This window comes from Gigantopelta aegis, chromosome 6 (genome assembly GCF_016097555.1).
Source record: "Gigantopelta aegis isolate Gae_Host chromosome 6, Gae_host_genome, whole genome shotgun sequence".
Classification (NCBI taxonomy): Eukaryota; Metazoa; Mollusca; class Gastropoda; order Neomphalida; family Peltospiridae; genus Gigantopelta; species Gigantopelta aegis.
The window spans coordinates 71,019,931-71,042,690 of NC_054704.1; the positions used below are offsets into that span (position 1 = coordinate 71,019,931).

Below are 22,760 nucleotides of genomic sequence, written 5' to 3' on the forward strand. Positions count from 1 at the left end.
TTACCTTCGCAGTATGCTAGTACGGAGTATAGATGACCTATTCATTCAATCATCTGACAATAATACTTAAATTCCTAAATCCAGACAGCTGTTGATAATTGTTGATTTCAGATATGGAGCGATATGGAATGACGATGAGATAAAAAATAAATAAATTTGTAAAGCGATTTTCATTTTCATTTCAACTTATTTTCGTGTTTATATTCAATTAATGTTCAAGCACTCTGTGTTGGGCACAGACCTCAGCTATCTGGGCTGTCTGCCCAGGACAGTAGCTTAGTTGTTAATTGTTAATGGTTAGTGAGAGAGAAGAGGGTGTAGTGGCCTTACACCTACCCATTGAGTCATTAAAACTCGCTCTGTGTGGGACTCGGTACCGGGCTGCGAACCAGCTTTATGTTCAATGGCTTAACCACGACGCCACCGAGGCCGAAGCGAACGAAAGTAACATATATAGCTCTAGATTCTCACTTTGAAAGGGCTGCTACATTTGCATTTTTTAAATTATTATTTTTAGTTTTAACTAAATATTTTTAATTAACAAAACCTCGTGGCTGTGTCAGCGATCACGGTTTTAATCCTATGTGTCAGCTGTAATTCTATTTCACTTCACCAGATATCAATTATAAATGCCGGCAGCTTGTTTCTATAAATGTCAGTTAATATCCGGTTTTTATACACCACAGCGCAAAAATTCGATTTGACATGGTTCGTATTGACATGTTTGGTGTGTAGTCTATTGTAGTTTTCACTGAGATAGCTGTTAAAAGAACGGACATGTCAACAGTGTTTGGAGACTAACATTCCTTCAGCAATTAAGCAGCGACACGTGGTCAGTGGTCTAACGTTCGCTCGAGGAAGGAAGGAAGGAAATGTTTTATTTAACGACGCACTCAACACATTTTATATACAGTTATATGGCGTCAGACATATGGTTAAGGACCACACAGATATTGAGAGAGGAAACCCGCTGTCGCCACTTCATGGGCTACTCTTTTTCGATTAGCAGCTAGGGATCTTTTATATGCACCATCCCATAGACAGGATAGCATATACCACGGCCTTTGATGTACCAATCGTGGTGCACTGGCTGGACCGAGAAATAGCGCAATGGGCCCACTGCCGGGGATCGATCTCAAACCGACCGCGCATCAAGCGAGCGCTGTACCACTGGGCTACGTCTCGCCCCTCGTTCGAGGTGTTGTAGGTCGTGGGGTCGATATTCCTCGGTGTAGTCATTAGAATATCTCCCTGCAGGACTTGGTGATGTCTTTGTTAAGACATCGGATATAAGTCTGGTAGGTACTGGGTTCGCAGCCCGGTACCTGCTCCCACCCAGAGCAAGGTTTAACGACTCACTTGCTAGGTGTAAGACCACGACACCCTCTTCTCTCTCACTAACAACTAACTCACTGTTCTGGGCAGACAGCCCAGATAGCTGAGGTGTGTGTGTGTGTGTGTGTGTGTGTGTGTGTGTGTGTGTGTGTGTGTGTGTCCAGGACAGCGTGCTTGAACTTTAATTGAATATAAGCAGGTTACAACGAATGCCCCGCAACTGGAAGATAAAAATTAATAAAGGTCATGGTACATGCTATAACGGTCGTTATAGATCTATGGATCAAATGTCACAACCACAATGTTTGACTGTCTGTTGGAAAGTGTATATAAAAGATCTTTTGCTGCATTAGGAAAAATGTAGCGGGTTTCCTCTGTTGACTACGTGTCAGAATTACAAAATGTTTGATTCCCAATAGCCGATGATTAAGTAATCAATGTGCTCTAGTGATGCCGTTAAACAAAACAAACTGTATTGAATATTATATACGGCCATTGTACGTGTTGTCAATGTCATTTTGGACTTGTATTTGAATATTATCAATAGTCTTTATAGATATATGGACCAAATGTCCATCTACAATGTTTGACTTGTACTGAATATCATTAACGGTCATGGTACGTGCTGTCATTGTCATGTTTGACGTATATACAGGTAATATCAACGACAATTTGTGGAGCATATGTCAAAACTACTCTAAGTTTGACATATTGGATTATTTCCTTCTGTCACTTCTGGGGACTAAATGTCACAATTACAATATGTGGCATAGGGACCAAATGTCACAATTACAATATGTGGCATAGGGACCAAATGTCACAATTACAATATGTGGTATAGAGACCAAATGTCACAATAATATGTGGCATAGGGACCAAATGTCACAATTACAATATGTGGCATAGGGACCAAATGTCACAATTACAATATGTGGCATAGGGACCAAATGTCGTAATTACAATATATGGTATAAAGACCATTCATTCATTGATAGTTATTTTCGTGCTTATATTCAAGTAAGGTCCAAGCACGCTGTCCTTGGCACTGGCATCAGCTATCTGAGCTGTCTGTTCACTACAGAGGGTTATATAATTAGTGGGTTGTAAGAGAGAAGTGGGTATAATGATCTTACTCCTACCCATTGAGTCGTTTAAACTCGTTCTGGGTGGGAGCCGGTCCCGCGAACCCTGTGCCTACAAGTCTAAAATCCGATGCCTTAACAACGACACCACCAAGGGAACAAACTTTTGTTTTATTTAACGACACCACTAGAGCACATTGATTAATTAATCATCGGCTATTGGATGTCAAACATATGGTAATTCCGACTCGTAGGCCTCAGAGGAAACCCTCTACATTTTCCTTAATGCAGCAAGGGATCTTTTATACGCACTTTCCCATAGTCAGGAAAGCACATACCACGGCCTTTGATCAGTTGTGCTGCACTGGTTACACCGAGGGAACAACTGTCACAATTACAATATGTGGTACCCCTAGTAGTCGTTGATTAAATAGAATCAGCAATGCTTTGAAGATCTCAATAATTTGGACACAGCAGGGTACTTTCATTCAACCGCTTGACAGATCTCCAACGCTAGACTGTTTTTTACGCTAGGCCTACAGTAGGCCTCAGACCACAATTAATTTCGCTAAATGTTTCTATATAGCCTTAATGGCTATAACATTTTTATTAATATCAGCAGGCCCGTGGATTTTTGTATGTACCTTTGCCTGCCTGGGAGACACATACCCTGGAAAGGACAACCCCTGTTATCTCCCCTTCATGTAACATTCTTTAATCTCATTGGTTGTTTGCCGTTGGACAAATCCCTTATACCCCTGTGGGCGGAGCCAAATTCTCTTATACCCCGTCTGTAATTTCCAACAGTTTCCAGCCACCCCAGTTAATGCTAAAGCAACAATTAGATTATAAATAACATTGATAATCAGTCAAGTATACATATCTGTTTCAGACAATTTCGTATTACAAACATTTGAAGTTAAAAACTCGTTTATCTATGGAACTGTTTTTTTGTCACTGGCAAGTGGTTTCGTTCGCGTCCGCGTGGTAAAGCTCCGTTAATAAATTGTTAACAATTATTGTCTGGCGTTATTTTGATTATTTGGCTATATGATTTAACATGTCGGCAAGATAAATTCGTTGTAGAAGCATCTCTCGGGGTATGGCTTTTTATGTACCCTCTGTGTGCTCTTTTACCCCCTCGCCTTCGGCTCGGGGTAAAAGAACACACAGAGGGTACATAAAAAGCCATATACCCCTCGTGATGCTTCTACAACTTATATTGTCCAGCTCTTTCTCCTAGCATATTGGTTTAAACAAACACACCCTCTAAACCAGCCCGGAGTACACCCATTTTATACAAAAAGCACTACTTTTGCATGGGCCGGAATTACCACAAACAAGTCTTCAATGTCAACAAGTTACACATGTTTACAAACTACATCCTCTGCCCTGTCACTTCAATCAAATAGTTGCCACTTCATAGCTGTCTGCCATGAAATAATCACAGTCAAACAGCAAACTACTTGCGCGGACAAATTTCCGGATTTTGGACAACCAATCTGAGGCCAGTAAACCGATTTACAGTTTAGTTTGCTAATGGTAGCGAAAAACTATTGGTTGAACTTTGGACAGGTGTCTTTTTAGTGCTGTACTGGTACTGACAGGGTTACAGCTATTTTTAAAAATGTATTTCAAGTTATTTTAATCACATTAAAGTGATTTTGGGGTGAAATGTTTTGGTGGTCAGCATGTACGTACTTAATTTGGTCTTGCATATTTTGGGCATTAGTTTTGGTACAGAGTTTATCGCCTTGACTTTGGTAAATTCTAAATGCATGAGAATTTGTTGGGGTATCGTTAAAGAAGTCTTCCTTTTCCTTGAATTTTAATTATCTGCTGTTAAATTTTCAGCGACTGTAAAACAACGTTAATATCATCGATTTAAAAATATTTTTTATTATTATTACAAACAGAAACATAAAAAATGAAATATTTTATTCAGCGTGGTTAACAGAAAATAGTGTTAATTACATGCAGGGCTGTTAAATACCATATATCTTATAAATTGTTTCAATAGGTATCTAACAAGCGAAAGCGAGTTGGATTCCGTTGGGTTTTTTTTTTAATTTTTAAAAATAAAAACCATTTGTAAGATAACTGGTTTCTAATGCTAGTCTCAGACTACCAACTGCCAGGAGAAAGATGGTCAACTTTCTGTTGTCACGACATCTACGACTGTACAGTTGCTAGTTTGAGCGCTCTTACAACTCGATTCTCGTCGTAATGTAACCCATTAATTGTTAATCTGAGAGTTGGGGGAAATTACAACGCAACTGTCAAGTTGGCCGATTTTCTTCTGGCAGTTGACAGTCTGATCCTAGCATAATGGACAAGAATGCTGTTTTTTATTTCTTACATATTTTCAAAAATTATGTTTAAAATAAATCTTTTCTAACTAAACCTTCATTACGACGCTTGCACTTGCACTTCGCTTATGCGTTACATCTAGCAATCAATTTCAGGTTAACTTGTACGTCACAGAGCAATCAATTTTGATCATGATTATTTTATTGGATCGTATGACTGTGGCATATAATAGTAACCAAATGTATGTCTTTAAATGAATAGGACACACATATATATACATTTAGTTATTACCGTGTTGTATCTCAAATAGCGCATGGTGTTCTTACAACGGATGGGTAAAAATGTGATCAGCAAATTATGATATATAATTCCAATACAGGAAATATCAATTTAAAAAAACCCCACAACAATGACCTAATTAACCGCTTTCTAGAAATACTCATGATATTATATATATTTAAAAATCCGTTGTGGTTTTGGTTGTTGTTTGTTTTTTGTTTGTGTGGGGGTTGTTGGTTGTTTTTTTTGTTGTTTTTTTTTTGTGTTTTTTTTGGGAGGGAGGTTGTTTGGGTTTTTTGTTGGGGGTTTGTTGGGGCGGGGGAGTTTGGCGTTTTTTGTATTTGTTTGTTTGTTTGTTGTTGTTTTATTGTTTGTTTTTTGTTTGTTTTGTTTTGGGGTTTTTTTTTGTTGTTTTTTTTTTTTTTTTTTGGGGGGGGGGGGGGGGGGGGGGGGGGGGGTAGCCGAGTAAGATTAACGAAGAATCGCTTGGTGATTATTGTCTGATAAATGTATGTTGTTTCTAGAGCTACAGTGGCCAAAAGCTTGGCAGGTTTCGTACATCAATAGCCAGTGTTGAAAATGGCGGGTTGTTAAAAGCCTGTTTACGCTGACTGCGCAGTGCACGATGTTTGTGTTGTAGATCGCGCGATAGAGACTGGCGTCGTTGATGTCATTGTTAGCTGGTTAGACAATGTTGTCACGTGACGACACCACAGCTGATTCACTAAAGATTATTTTACACAAAAAAAAACCCCACAATAAAAGAAAAAAGAAAGAAAATAAACAAAAAACCCACACAAAACATAAAAGACTCACACACACAAAAAACAGCAGCAAAAAAGAGAAAAACCCAAACAAGACCCCAAAAAAACCCCAACCCCCCCCCCCCACACACACACACACATACACACATCCCACCCACAACAACAGAGAAAACAAGTGTATATAGAAAAACATAAAACAGATTGACCCCCCTCCAGTTCAAAGGGGAATTAATATATAGACCTCGCCCCCCCCCCCCCCCCCCCCCCCACCCCAATTGTTGACATCTTAATTCCGACGCCTATGTAATAATAATATATATGGCTATTAGACAGTTTCTAGATAGTGGGAGACGAAATTCACTGCTGCCAGATATGTTAATTAAACCTACCGAATAACAACACATAATCTTTTATGTAATGACAAAAAGAAATAAGGTAACACTTGATCGAATTTCATTTACTGTCAGCGTCCTAATAAAAAAAAGCACGAAGACGTAATATGTCTCGTCTTGTCTTCACGTCAGTAATGCGAGATTGAATGTCAGTAACGGGCTTTAACTTCCCGACATTGTGTGACCCCATATTTTTTTTTTTTTTTTTTTTTTTCCACATCAGTTTATAATGCATTTTTCTCATAGAACAGCATACACCACAGCCTTTGGTATACCAGTTGAAGGACGCTGGTTGGAATGGGTAAAACCGACGGTTTTGACTGATGGAGAACAAATAGCGCACAAAAACATGTTACACTGATTATTTTAGAGAATTTTCCAGTAGTCTCAGCTTTCTAGAGATAGTCGACTGAGCAGGTTTGACTTTTTTTTTTTTACACAGTTTGCGTTAAAAAATAAGTAAATAAAAAAATAAAGAACGCCCACCTCACCCCCTCCAAACACTACCTCTGTACTCACATTTTACTTTTTTATTTCTCACCGCCCACCCGTCAACCCACCCACTGGTTTCTACCTGGCGAGAACAAAACAAATATTAGCACAGCCAAGTTTGTTAGTTTTAATCTTGTGCACGTCAGCATAGCTCTGAGACCTGAGCCTACACTCTGCGTCATTATAAATTCACCTTCTCTCCTTTATCAGCTGGTTCATGCATGCAACGTTGGGTTTTTTGTTTGTTTGTTGGGTTGTTTTTTTGGGGTTGTTTTGTTTGGGTTTTTAAGTGGGTTTTTTTTTAGATAAAACCAAAAAAGTAAGGTATCTGAAAGTTTATTTTGTTTAACGACACCTCTTGGGCACATTGCTGTATTAATCATAGGCTATTGGATGTGATATATTTGGTCATTGTGACACGTAAAGGACACCCGCTTAATTTTTCCATTTCATGTATAGTTATTTTTGTATTTATATCCAATTAAGCTTTAAGCACGCTATCCTGGGCACACACACACCTCAGCTATCTGGACTGTCTGTCCAGGACAGAGGGTTAGTGGTTAATGAGAGAGAAATCAGTGTAGTGGCTTTACACCTACCCATTGAATCGTTAAATTCGCTCCGAGTGGGAGCCGGAAGCGAGAGGTGAACCGATGGTCGGTATTTTTCTATTAGCAGCAAGGGATTTATGCACTTTCCCACAGACAGGACAGCGCATAGGTCTACCATGGGCTTTGTTATATCAGTCGTAAGACACTTATTGAGACGGGGGGGGGGGGGGGGCAGAACCCAATCAGAGAATAGGTAACTGATGCACAAAACATTTACAGAACATAATATTTATATTAAAATTTGGAATGAAAGAGAACAGTTTAATTTTTTTTAGGAAAGAAATCAGGGTCTGGGGCCTCATTTACAAAGTCTCTTAAGCAACATGACATTGTCCTTGCATGGCTTTTTGCAATGCAAGTTACGAGACCGCAAAGTTGTGAGATTTTTTAAATGGAGGGGTAAAGTTTAATACAAAAGGACACTGACATCACTCCCAACAAGGGCCCAAAGGTAGATCCAGGGGAGGGGGATAGGGGAACCTGTCCCCTAAAAAAAAAAAAATGTCCCTTCTTTTCAACAGTTTGTTACCAATTTTAATTAAAGTGCCCTTTTCAGGGAGTTGGTTCGTGTGCCTTTTTGCCCTTGGTCTGGTTCCCTCCTTAAAATATTTCCTAAATCCGCCCTTGGGGACCTCAAGAAACACGCAGCTCAAGGATTGTTTCTGGTGAAGTTGTTAAAACCACAAAAGCCCAAAACACCAAAACTGCTCTCTGGCGAGTAGGATACTAGTCGAAAAAGAAACACACTGAATCGAATGCGACAAACCACACAGCGTATATGCAAGCGTAACCTACATATCTGGCAGCAGACGACATAGGAATGAAGGAAATTTTTTATTTAACGACGCATTCAACACATTTTATGTACGGTTATATGGCGTCGGACATATGGTTAAGGACCACACGGATATTGAGAGAGGAAACCCGTTGTCGCCACTTAATGGGCTACTCTATTCGATTAGCAGCAAGGGATCTTTTATATGCACCATCCCACAGACAGGATAACACATATCACGGCCTTTGATATACCAGTCGTGGTGCACGAGAATATAGCCCAATGGGCCCACCGACGGGGATCGATCCCAAACCGACCGCACATCAAGCGAGTGCTTTATTACTGGTCTACGCCCCCCCCCCCCCCCCCCCCCCCCTCTCTCCTCTCTCAGGGACTCTCGACGACATCAGAACCTGGACTATTTTGACAGCGTCATACTCATCATACCCAGACCCAGACCGAGCTTTGGTGTGTTTTGGACTTAACTCTTAAGTCTGGAAGATAATGGGCTGATTTATAACGAAACCATGTCCTACATATACAGCCTAAATAGCTGATCTCTCTCTCTCTCTCTCTCTCTCTCTCCTCTCTGCCCTTCCCGCTCTGCCCCTCCTCTCTCTCCCTCTCTCTCTCTCTCTCCCTCTCTCTCTCTCTCTCTCTCTCTGTGCGTGTCTATGTTTATGTCTGTCTGTCTGTCTGTCTGTCTCTCTCTCTCTCTCTCTCTCTCTCTCTCTCTCTCTCTCTCTCCCTCTCTCTCTCTCTCTTCTCTCCGCTCTCTCTCTCTCTCTCTCTCTCTGTGTGTGTGTGTGTCTGTATGTGTTTGCTCTGTGTGTGTGTGTGTGTGTGTTTGTGTGTTTGCTCTGTGTGTGTGTTTGCTCTGTGTGTGTGTGTTTGTGTCAAGGACAGCGTGCCCAAACCTCAAGTTAATACTAACACTAAAATCACGCCACGGCAGCAGTAGACCTAATGGGCCATACTTATAATATAAAGGGGAAAGACGGCTTACATAATAAACATCTATTTATTTACATAAAAAAAACCTATTAAATTTTACATAATGACATGAAGAAACGAAGTAGACCGAAACCAAGGGCTCGCTCTGTCTTTAACGAGATCTGTGGGGGCTCGTACATTATTGTGTAGTTATGTTAAAGGGTTGTTGCATATACAGTGGAACTCCTCTAAACCGGACACCCTCGAGAACAAGTAAAACGTCCGGTTTTGAGAGTATCCAGTTTAGAGAGGTTCTCTTCTGCACATATATTTAAAAAAAGACCATGAAAAACGTCCGGTTTTGAAGGAATTCCGGTTTACAGAGGGTCTGGTTTTGAGAGGTTTCACTGCACATGTTTATATTTATATATACGAGGGGTGGCTTTGTGTCATAATAAATATCATGTGGTTGCTTGAACATAATGTACCGCACGTTTATACATGATAATTATGTTGTAAATAAGGCTGTCTTGCTGCATGACTGGGTGTAATATGAGATAACGTGGTTTCGTCAACATAATGTACATCTCAGAACCGGTTCCAGGATTTTTTTCTAGGGTTGGTTACATTATTCAGAGAGGGGGTGCAATGTATAAAAGGAACACTTACAATATACAAAAGTGCACTAACTTGCATTATATGTATGGTAATTTTCCCCAGAAAAAAAAATCAAGCTAAGATAGTCTATGTTCCCCATTAAAAACCAATAAATATTGTATTCAGCTACTAACCAATTGATTTGTTTAGGGCATTTCAATATTTATGAATGTGTGCACCATCAGCACCCTTAGCACCCTCCCACTGGATCGGCACCTGCATGCATACATATATTATATATTTCATTTTCCAGCAGGGGGTCCTGCCCTCTCAACTCTGAAGATAATGCATTACCCTCCTCCTCAGTTGAAAATCAAATTAAATCTATAGCGGTACACACCTACACCCCGTTGCTTCTGTGCTTTTTCGATGTCTACGTGTGGGTGGGACTGATGTGAGGTTTCTTGATGAGATAACTGGTTTTAGCTAAATATAGCATCTGCTTACTTGCTACCTGGGGTTCGTTTACGGTTCACAATCGACGTCTGTTTATATGCACAGGTTTGCATCTTTATTCTCGTCGCAGTATTTGTTATTGAAATGACTTCCACATTACACCGTTGGTACACATTTTTTTAATGTGTTCACTTTTAGCAATATTTTTACGCCTATTTTTTTTTTTTTATCGATGGGTTTAAAAATACAGATCACATACGTGACCCACCATTAAAATTGAGTGCAGGATAACACGCTTCTAAAAATTGAAAGTTTGTGTAACCCATTTATGGCTTATGGAAATATAAATTCAGGTAACTCATCTCCTTTTTTTGCATTCATGTAAATGGTGCCCTACATTCTGCGATAACAAAAAATAGATTACCCAAAATTAGATTTTCGCGAGCAACGCGCGAACGAAACGACCAACTGTGCAATGTTCAAAGGCCTGTGATAATGTGCTTGAAGCCTAGTTGGCTATAAACACGAAAATAAATTGCATCATAATATGCTAGCGCATATAAGTGACAAAGTTCAAGGCAATTTTATTTGTCAACAGACTAGCAGCGTGTTTCAGTTCATACTAATCCATTCATATTATGACCTTGAAATTTCAGCACAAAACTTACGCTATATTACCATCGCAAGTATATACGTTTTTTGACTCGGATAGCGTTTGGAAAAAAGTACTTGTTTATCACATTAACCGTATCAACTGTACTGATGTAAACAAAATAAACACAACAGTTTAGGATTGGTTACAAATTAGTTGAGAATTACACAAACAAAGTCATCTAGGCGTTTGGAATTTATTACATACAGCTGCTGTTACATAGATTAAATCCAGTTTAAAATGGCGGTAAATCATTGGTTTGCCCTCTGCCGACAGCTTCTCCTTCACGACGTACTTAACAGCGCAGACACAGGGGACTACTTTCTAATAGTAGTGCCCCACGCTACCTCCGCGGCACTGTGAAGTGCTTGAGTGTTTGATTTTATTACGCCAGTCCTAATCGATCAATACGGTATTTTGTCCCGTGGATAATCTTGACATGTTATAGTCAGTCCACCAGCCACTCGGTGACCTAAATTGAAAAAAAAAAATGAAAAAAAAGTAAAAAGAAAATAATCCACTTTTCGTTTGAAACTAATATGCTAATTAAATTTTTTAGCAATCATTTATGCAAATCCAGAGGATATATGTATGTGATACGAGAGAGAGAGAGAGAGAGAGAGAGAGAGAGAGAGAGAGAGAGAGAGAGAGAGAGAGAGAGAGAGAGAGAGAGAGGGGGGGGGGGGAGAATGAGAATGAGAGAGAGAGATAGAAAGAGTATGTGTATTTATATGTGTGTATACGAACACACATACAGAGAGAGAGAGAGAGAGAGAGAGAGCGCGCGCGCGCGCGCGCACACACACACACACACACACACACACATACACACACACACACACACATACTCTGGTATTTTCTACGCATGATGGGTGAATATTACAATTCGTTAAAACTGTGTGGTCATGCTACCATGTTAATATTTCCTCATGAATCACCTTCTGCTAAGTATAGTGACATTCATGCCAATGTTAAGATGACCCATCAAGTCAGTTGGTCAATACCCGGGTTATGTTCAAGTTCTGTATTCATTCTGGATGGCATCTGAACTGTCGTTGCACTGAATTAAGCTATGATCAGGATTAAAGGATTTGCATTTGTCTAGTTTCGTCAGTTCGAAGTTAAAGTTTGTGTTGTTTAACGACACAACTACAGCACGCTGATTTATTAATCATCGGGTATTGGATGTAAAACATTTATAAATTCTGACACGTATTTTTCAGAAGAAACCTTCATTTTTTCCATTTGTAGCATGGGGTCTTTTATATTCACTTTCCCAAAGACAGGTCAGCACATACCACGGCCTTAGCTATACCAGCCATGGTGCACTGGTTGGGATGGGGAAACACCTAATGGGTTCGCCAAGGAGGTTTGATTCTACGACCTAAACATCTGCAAAACATTTTAAACTATCCTGGCCTGTACGAAATCAATTGTTTCCAAAATTGTTTTCAATGTTTTTAAAATTTTAAAATGAGGGCTTATTAACTTGATTAAGCTTATAATATTTGAAAATAAATACAAGCCTATAATTAACTAATTTATTTATTTATTTATTTATTTATTTATTTTATATATTTATTTATTTAGTGTTTGTGTGTTTCAGAAATTGTGATGACATCGATGAAAAAGAATGGACAAGCCATGGTCCGATTGGATAGAAAAAAGAAATCGGACATAAATTATAGTCACGTGCATCACGTGGCAGGAGGACCTTACAGGGGGATTCTTATTAATAAAATGGCTGAAAGTAAGTATAACATTTAAAAAAAAATTATTTTATCAAATTAAATGTTTCACAAAAAGTTAAAAACGACACCACAAGAGCACATTGATTTATTAATAATCGGCTATTAGATATCAAAAATGTGTAATTTTGACGTATAGTCTTAGAGAGGAAACCCGCTACATTTTTCCATTCGTAGCAAGGGATCTTTTATGTGCACCATCCAACAGACAGGACAGCACATATCACAGCAAAAAAATCAAATTGGCCTACCGCCAAGGATCGATCCCAGACCAACCGCGCAGCGAGCGCGTGGGCTACACCTCGCCCCTAAATGTATCACATGCCAGTGTATTTACTTATGTCAAAACAAAAAGAAGTTTCAATGTAAATATTTTTAATTTGTCGACTGCAACCTATTTATGGCGCATTCGCGCCTGCGCATTTAACAGCTGGTGGATTTGGAAGGCCACAGTAGCATCCTTTACGTTGTTGGCGATAACACCCTTTGCGTTGTTGGTGATAACACCCTTTACGTTGTTGGTGATAACACCCTGTACGTTGTTGGTGATAACACCCTTTGCGTTGTTGGCGATAACACCATTTGCGTTGTTGGCGATAACACCCTTTGCGTTGTTGGTGATAAGACCCTTTGCGTTGTTGGCGATAACGCCCTTTGCGTTGTTGGCGATAACACCCTTTACGTTGTTGGTAATAACACCCTTTACGTTGTTGGTAATAACACCCTTTATGTTGTTGGTGATAACATCACTTACGTTTTTGGTGAAAACACCCTTTACAGTTTTGGAGATAACATCCTTTACGTTGTTGGTGATAACATAGTTTACCTCCTCCGTGATAACACCTTTAAGGTTACACACCACCATTAATTACTTCATGCAGTTCAATACAATTTCTTTGTCGAACTATATTCTGTGAAAAATACAACACTATCGAGAGGGTCATGTTACTATTAATTTTAGGGAGTGCTCTCAACTGATAAGTACCGTGTAAAAAAAAAAGAGCATAGGTCGACCACGAATTGGTCCAATTAGCCGCTCTCATTTCAAAGCACCGCCTCGTGTTGCTGTTATACAAGTGGCACTATACAACTTGCACAGTTGTTCTCAAGTTACTTCAAACCAATGGTTTATTTAAATACTACATATGTCAACTTACTTGTAATCATCAAAGAAAGACGTCAATCAATCGACCATTTGACTCGTGCTTACATCCACTGAAAGTTCAAGCACGATTGCCTTGGGCAGATCCTCCGAGATTCCCCGGTAGATGTGTCCAAAATGGGGGGGGGGGGGGGGGAGAGAGAGAAAGATTTCAAAAGGCATGTTATAATTCTGTATTTTTTTTTTTTTTTTTTTATGATAAACTATTTCCTAAACCGGACTAAGCTGTTGCAAGAAGTAACGACACGACAAATGGTGGTGTGCTGCCGTCATGTTTTTGACAATAACATCCTTTATTACGTTTTTGGGGAGGGACGTAGCTCAATGGTAAAGCGTTCGTTTGATGCGCTGTCGGTCTAGGATCGATACTCGTCGGTGGACCTATTGGGCTATTTCTCGTTCCAGCCAGTGCCCCACAACTGGTGTAACAAAGGCCGTGGTATGTATTATCCTGTCTGTGGGATGGTGCATATAAAAGATCCCTTGCTGTTAATCGAAAAGAGTAGCCCATGAAATGGCCACAGCGGGTTTCCTCTCTCAATATATGTGTGATCCTTAACCATATGTTTGACGCCATATAACCATAAATAAAAATGTGTTGAGTGCGTCGTTAAATAAAACATTTCTTTCTTTCTTTTCCTTTAGGTTTTGGTAATTATATCTTTTACGTTTTTGGTGATAGCATCCTTTAAATTAGCTCTCTTCGTCTGAATGATTGCTAAATTGGTATATATTTGATTATAATTTCTTTTTGTTTGATTATTTTTGGTAGGAGAATGCCAGAGAGTGCCAGTGAAACAAAAATCGAAACTCTTCGTCGCCAATTATCTCCGTCAAACTGGTTCTTTTCGGAGGAATTACTGTCTTGCTTAATCAAGTATTATTGATTGGTTGTTTCTTGTTCGGTGAAATCCCTCAGAGCATCAGCATTAAATACGACCAAAGAAGGACAGCTCTTAGCAAATCACTCATCTCAAATTTTTCGCTCTAGTAGCTCCTAGCAGCTGCGTAGCAAAATACTTCAAGGAGTAATATTAAGAAATGCAAACCGAACTCTTTCATTAAACTTCAATTGTCGCCGAAAGCCCTCATTTTTATCCATGTATATGCCTGGAGAGTGTTTGACGCTAAGTAGTTTATCAATTGTCACTAATATTGATCTCTACAAAACGCTGAGTTATTAACGTTCAAGATGGACGAAAGACCAACTATTTGACATTGACCTTGATCAATACTTGAAGCAGACGGCTTTTAAATCCACATTGCTGTTCTCTTAGTCACCGCGTAGCTGCAGGATTATACTTTTAGCATGTATATAGTTACAAATTTATTTTGTTTAACGACACGACTAGAACACATTTATTTGTTAATCATCGGTTACTGTATGTCAAACATTTGGTAATTCTGACATATAGAAAAAAACCGCTACATTTTTTATTAGAAGCAACGCATCTTTTATATGCACCATCCCCAAAGACAGGATAGCACATACCACGGCCTTTGACATACCAGTTGTGGTACACTGGCTATAACAACAAAATGGCTCAATGGACTCACCGACGGGAATCGATCCTAGACCGATCGTTTTATCACTGGGCAACGTCCCGTCCCTAAGTATATAGAGACTGTTCACACTCCCACGCACCCCATTCCGAGAGAGAGAGAGAGAGAGAGAGAGAGAGAGAGAGAGAGAGAGAGAGAGAGAGAGAGAGAGAGAGAGAGAGAGAGAGAGAGAGAGAGAGAAAAGGAACTCTGTGTTATTTAAGTTGCTGTTCTTTATTGAAATTGGTGGTACAGTACAATCCTTTTATGTTTACTTTGTCGTCAAACAGTAATTATTGAAATGTTCTCGTTTTATTTATTTTTTTATTATTTTTTTTCAAAACAGATTTTGACAGTGTTCAAGAGGAAGATGCCCGAATTGAGTTCCTCGCCTACATTGCCGACAGAGAGCGAGATCGCTCAATACAGGTAGAAAAACACTGTTGTCGGTCATGCCACGTACACTATCAAATAACGATTTGACGAGTTGTAATATGTAAATGAGCCAATGTTATTAATATCCTTAAATTTTTGACGATTCATTTTATTTTTCATTTCAACTTATTTTCGTGCTTATATCCAATTAAGGTTCAAGCACGCTGCCCTGGGCACACACACCTTAGCTATGTAGGCGGTCTGTCCAGGACAGTGGGTTAGTTGGTTAGTGGTTAGTGTGGGAGAAGAGGGTGTAGTGGTCTTACACCTACCCACTGAGTCGTTAAAACTCGCTCTGGGTGGGAGCCGGTACCGGGTTGCGAACCCTGTACCTACCAGCCTTAATTCCGATGGCTTAACCACGACACCACCGAGACCGGTTTGGCGATTCAAGCATGTATCTTATGCTCTGCACCTGATACCGATGCTGAAAGTGATACTTTTTACTTCGTGCCATGAGTGTCCACTTTTGAGGGGTTTCGCTGTATATGTTTAACTGACTCAGTTATTTACCAGAGAGCAGCACGTGAACTACAGAACGTTTGTTTTTAATCTTCAGGACAAATGGTGTCTGAGATTTTGGTTTCGGAATGGCGTGGAGGGCATCAAGAAGAAAAATATGTCTACAGAGTACTTCCAGGAACTCTTCAACGCGTCCACGCTGCCAAAGAGTAAGATTCGTATTTGAACATTAGTAAATTCGCGACATTGTTAAATAAATACAGGTTTGTTTTGTTTAACGACACCACTACAGTACATTGATTTATTAATCATCGGCTATTGGATGTCAAAACATATGGTCATTTTGAGAAGAAACCAGCTACATTTTTCCATTAGTAGTAGTTATCTTTTATATGGACCATCCCACAGACAGGATAGCACATATCACGGCCTTTGGTATACCAGTCGTGGTGCACTGGCTGGAACGAGAAATAGTCCAACGGGCCCACCGACGGGGATCGATCCCAAACCGACCTCACATCAAGCGAGCACTTTACAGCTGGGCTACGACATAGTTAAAACATCCATTTGACAGAGATACGGTTTTGATAGTGTTAGCGTCCATACTACCAAAGCGTAAGATTCTTATTTACTCAGTAATGAATTTATGGGAGCAAAATGACTGGCAGGACCGAGGAAACTTGTGGTGGGAACATTTATCAGGGGGAAGGTGACGGGAGAAATGTTCAGATACCCAAGTCCTATCGCGTTTCAACAACGGCAGACATAGTAGTATTTAATTAGCTCATTTGTGTATTTGCAGATTACATCGGCTTCATCAAGCGAGCGCTGGTTCTGCTACAGAAGTATCGGCTGGTGACGCGGATCGAGCTGGAGGTACAGCCCAACAGCGGGGACATGGAGGATGAGGATCTTCCGCCCATCAGTGAGTTATCTACAACATTCATTGACTCTGTCTGTCTGTCTGTCTGTGTGTGTGTGTCTCTCTCTCTCTCTCTCTCTCTCTCTCTCTCTCTCTCTCTCTCTCTCTCTCTCTCTCTCTCTCGATCTCTCTCTCTCTCTCCCCCCTTAATTCATCACTCGCAATATGCAACACAAAATAACCCTGAAAAAAGCGTATCTAAGCATCTTTATTTCAAAACTTCCCGTTGAGCATCCCCCCCCCCCCCCCCGAACACCGTTACAGATATCGCTCCTTTTTTAGAATTCTGTGACCCTCCTTACAAAATCATTAATCCGTCCCTGACCATGTTCAAGACAGAAAACATTCATAAAACATGTGTGTAGGTCTACACATCTTTCTGTTGTTCATGTTTATATAACAAAAATCTTACATGAAAATTAATCGGAACATTTGTCAAAGGATTACAATACGGAAACTAAAGGATCATGTAGACTGGATGCGGCGTGTGCGTGCGGTCTGACTGTTGCGTCAGATGCGTCTGCGGTTTGCGTTTTGGGCATTTCATTTATCCGTATCTCACGCAACCAGTCTATATGAGTCTCAAGATAGTGAACAAGTCTATCCAGAGCCGGTTTAAGGATCTGCTGGACCTGTATAGCACCAATAACAGCGAGGCCCCCTTCCAGGGATATATATTTTGCAACCCCCTCGGGGAGAGGGGCAAAATGACCTGTGGAAAATAAAGGTACACATCACCGCGGTTTCCCCTGAAGCGTGGGGTCCGTAGCACGTGCTACATGTACTATAGGATAAATCGGCTCTGAGTCTACTACATCAGCTTGTTCTGAATGTGCACGTAAAACCCTATAGCCTAGCCTGACCTGATCTGATCGGACCGGACCTGACCTGACCTGAACAAGTCTATTCTGCTTCTGTTTTTTAATAGTTTAATTCGTAATAGAACTATAAGACTATGCGTGTATGTTTTTCATCAGAACACCACATTTTCAGCACCCTTGATTGTTTTGTGTTACAGTGAGTTTCACATCTGTCTACACACCGGCCGCCTACACCTACCAGTTTGTCCCGCAAGTACCCATATCGAAGAAGGATTTTCTCACATTCAAGGTCAAGGCCGCGGGAGAGGCGCACGTGGCGCTGTCGGCAGTTTACAGCGACTTACAGTACAAGACACACGAAATCGTCCTCGGTGCGGAAGGGAACACGAAATCGGTGTTGCGCGAAGGGTCCCTCGGAAAGATCCTGGCAGAGGCCAAGACGATAAACGTTCTCAGCGAGAAACACTTCCGCTACTTCTGGATTAGCTGGAAGAACCAGAGGATACAGGTGGGCAGAGGTGCCAAGTATGGCGTGAAGACTTTCCTAGACTGGCCGGTACCGGCAGACAAACGGTTCAACATCAGCTCACTGGCAGTATCCACCGGCCGGATGTCCAAGGGACGCTGGGAGTTTGCTGATATCCTAGGTAGGACATTTGTCTTGTTTACCACTCTTTAGAGTTATACAGGTTTAGCCACTGTCTTTATTTGTTCCTGTCCACTTAAGATTCCGGTATGACAATGCTCAATAAAGTCCTTCCTGGGCACGAGTTTTAACTTACAAGTGCTGAATAACACGTTTTAATAATACATACAGTTATTTATTATCTCCAGACCAATATGGTATTTATGTCAATGTTGGGGTGCCTTGAGATGATGGCGTTACAATCAACTCGCATATATACATAATTTTAGATAGCAATGCACCTTTTTAATCAGACGTGTTTATAGGCGCATTCTCAGTCAGTTTAAGTCAGAGTTTTCAGTACTTTACTAGTGGTTCAGAATGTAGGGTCATGGTCGTCAGTCCACGCCATCGCCCCCACCCCCACCCTCCCCACCCCCCACCCCTCTTCAAACCCTCGCCAGCGCAAAGCCCGTCTTACAGTGTGCAACACAACTAGTAATTATGACTTCCTTGTTTTTCATCCGCATTTCAATCACATATTATATCATTTACTTACAGAGGAGTACCCGGAAACGTCAGGTACCTACGTGACGGTCTTTATTGTCGTTGTTGTAGTGTTGTCGTCTTGTCTGATGTAAACGTCGTCGTCTAACCGTGTTATCGTTAACGTGTCGTTGCAATATGGCGGTCACACTGATGGCCATTCAGTAACCTATTACGTTAAGTCGTGTGCCTGTTGGGTTTTTGTTTTTATGTTTTTTGTTAGTACATAGCAGCACTTCCTTCAGTTTACACTTTGAGTAAATACTGCACAATATGTCTGTGTTCTCTTGAATCACGTGAATTTTAGATATGTTCATAATCGCAGTTTTATATATTTCCTTAGAAACTATAAAACAGTTTGGGTCAAAATGACGACATAGCATTTTATTTGATATCAAGTTAATTATATTAGTATGAGTCTATGGCATAGCTTAACGACTTTGTATGTCGTTGATTGGAACGACGGCTATGCATCATTTTCCAAAAAGATGGCAAAATGTATCCAAAAATATTTAAAACGTTTATAAATTAAGTCCGGTTATTCCCGAGTCAAGACCCTGGCTATCCGGAGACAGGACCCGGGACAGACATGCTCGAAACTTTCGTGGTATATGAGCATGATAAAATTATCCGCTCCGTTTTTTCCCCTCTCTAAATTCATTCTGCACAATAGCTTGTCCAGTAGTAAAATACATTGTTCTGCGAACACCTGATATCATCACAGTTTTGACAGTGATTCATGGGTGCATGTCATCACAGCTACAATGATTCCAATTATCTCTATCCTGTGCTAGGTATGATTTAATAAACTAGCCTGGGAGTGGCAGTCCTCTTTGAACGGTATAAGAAGGATGTATTGTCTAGTAAAGGATATCCTCGGGAGTGGCTGTCCTCTTTGAACGGTATAAGAAGGATGTATTGTCTAGTAAAGGATATCCTCGGGAGTGGCTGTCCTCTTTGAACGGTATAAGAAGGATGTATTGTCTAGTAAAGGATATCCTCGGGAGTGGCTGTCCTCTTTGAACGGTATAATAAGGATGTATTGTCTAGTAAAGGATATCCTCGGGAGTGGCTGTCCTCTTTGAACGGTATAAGGATGTATTGTTTAGTAAAGGATATCCTCGGGAGTGGCTGTCCTCTTTGAACGGTATAAGAAGGATGTATTGTTTAGTAACGGATATCCTCGGGAGTGGCTGTCCTCCTATAGACGAGGCAATAGATAGTAATTCATGGAATCAGCCACTATTTTGTCAAACACCCAATCGACTGCATGTTGCAGAGATACGGGTTTGATCATAGATAAGGGTTTTGTCTTTCAGATTTATTTCGTACATATGTTGGTAAACGGAATAAAGTTAAAAGTTTGTTTTGTCTAACAACACCACTAGAGCACATTGATTTATTAATGGTCCTGTAGTACAGATAAAAAACGTATAACACCACTTTTACTATTAATACTTTGCAGAAATCTTACTCATATTCCTCATGCATTGATTTATAGCTGAGCATTATGGCACGAGCGTGTATTTGTCAAATACGTGTGATTTGTGGACATATCTAACTGCATGAATATAAATAACGTCGACTTGTCGTGGTAGCACTAGCTAATTGTTGATAGTGTGTGCATGTTATGTGCTATTGAATTCTGGGGTGTTCATGTAAAAATAACAGAACAGCACGTTTTTTAAAATATTAAATATAACTTGACACCTGCCAATAATATTTTCACGTTCTAAAGGAACCCAATGATATTACGTCATGTTCTTTCAATAATATCATTTCTCATTTATTTTCTCAACTGACGTATACACCACTGTGTAAAGGCAGATACAAAATACTTCATTATATTAAACTGAATCGGGATTTATTTTGTAATAATTCTTATTTTGTAACTCCAGACGTGTAAAACAGGTGTTTACATGCATAATTTATTATCTAATACCCGTAGATGTATAATCAATGCAAAATCAATTAACTAAATGCAGACATTACAATTGTGTTGTCAGTTGGTGTGAAACTGGAGATTTGTCGCATGAATGTAAATAAACTGAATAACCTACGAAATGGCCATAGAGAATATTAACACGCAATATGTTATTATCAAATACTGCAACTAAATAATCCGACACTGCTATATGATCTGGGACAATAAATATGTATTTAAAAAAAAAAAAAAAAAAAAATACTGCAACTAAAAAGTGTAAAAAATATTTTTAAGTCAAGGTTGGGGGCCTTGAATCATTGTTTTACATTATTATGTTATAAGTTAATTTTACATACAATTGACATATGTTTTACATGCATTTACTCTTATGTATGTACATATTTGTACGTATAATATGAAAAGTAACTCCTTTATGTGTGATATGGTCAATTAAAAAGCAAAAATTGAAAAGCGTAAATACCATATTAATACAACATACAGAAAACACCTACAGACAAAAAAACAAACAACAAAAAACAACATTTTAAAAAATCACCAAAAACAAAAATGTTCTTGCTTTTAACATTCACAACTGAAGTTAATCAGTTTTCGGTTGACGTCTGTAGGTCAGGTTGATTGAAATCCAAACTTACTTCCCAGCTGGTTAGTGGATCTGAGCACAACTAACGTTAACCCGACCAATCAAAATATCCCAGGTATAAATCTGCTAGCCGTTTAACGTAACAGACCCTAGTTTTTAAACACTACGGTGTATTTTGTCCGTGTTAGAGCCGTTTCTGACCATTGAAATCAGACATTACTTAGATTTTATTGTCTAGAATATCCATTTCCGTCCATCCAAAGTGTTTTTGGTCATCATGGTGTTTGTAATGCCACGAAATGCATTTTTTATAATTCTAATAACGCGCGTACTTTTGAGAAGTAGAGGGCATGGAGATGACCTCCAGTTTATTTTTCAACGTCAGAAACCCTTGTTTCACTATACTGTAACTTTATCCAGATGTGTAGATTAACAAAACATAATGTCTATTTTCACGGGTCCAAAATAGAGTCTGCGGCTTTAAGCCGTTCGAAATAACGGAAGATTGCTAATTTGTAATCTACTGACAGAAACAAGACGAAGTAGACAGTTCTAAGTTCAGTCAGACTGTATCTCATAATGATGCAGCTTTGTTTACAGAACAGTGGGGGTAACAACCAGAACTGGTTTAGTCCAAATCATGGTTTCAAGAAAGACATTTTTAGTTTGAAAACGTCTTTAAAAAATATTTTTTAAAAAAGGATTGGGGTGGGGGGAATTCTTTTATGTATTTATTTTAATTATACAGCTTGAAAAAAACAACAACAAACAACCCCAAAACAAACAAACAAACAAACAAAACCCAAACAAACAAACAAACAAATAAAAACAAAACAAACACCCACAAAAAACAACAACAAAAAATAATAATAATCAAACAAAACAAAGAAAAACCCACCAACAAAATAACAACAACAAAAAACTTTTCTATTTGTCAAACCTCGATATATCACTCGGAGTTAACTTCAAAACCCCTCCAAGAGTTTGACAGTCCATGAAGTTTGTTGATATGTGGCGACGTCAGATTTTAAAAATTAAATCTCACCATCTACGCCGCCATGTTTCTACGACCCAACGCCATGTTGTGTCCAAATAGCCTTTGGTTGTAAACGATCAACCCCTAAGCCATCATTTTGATTTTGTCCCGCCTGGTGATGTCCGTTTCGCTAAACGTGTTACCTATATTGTAAACAGAATCTATAGGAAATCGAAGAAAGAGGAATCAGAGGGAGGGGGAATCAAAAGTTGACGATCTATTCTAAATGCAATTTGATTGAAATCACCTTCACAGATA

The 22,760-nt window shown here is 39.6% G+C and overlaps 1 protein-coding gene across 2 annotated transcripts in view; it reads left to right on the plus strand.

Moving 5' to 3' along the window:
- The window catches only part of LOC121374324, a 40,591-nt gene that overhangs the window by 7,588 nt on the left and 10,243 nt on the right, over positions 1-22,760 (plus strand). For both annotated transcript variants that reach the window (XM_041501383.1, XM_041501386.1), the window contains exons 2-6: positions 12,285-12,428; positions 15,477-15,559; positions 16,125-16,236; positions 16,830-16,952; positions 17,968-18,417. In XM_041501383.1, coding sequence (XP_041357317.1) covers positions 12,285-12,428; positions 15,477-15,559; positions 16,125-16,236; positions 16,830-16,952; positions 17,968-18,417 — 912 coding nt within the window. The remainder of the gene's footprint in view (positions 1-12,284; positions 12,429-15,476; positions 15,560-16,124; positions 16,237-16,829; positions 16,953-17,967; positions 18,418-22,760) is intronic.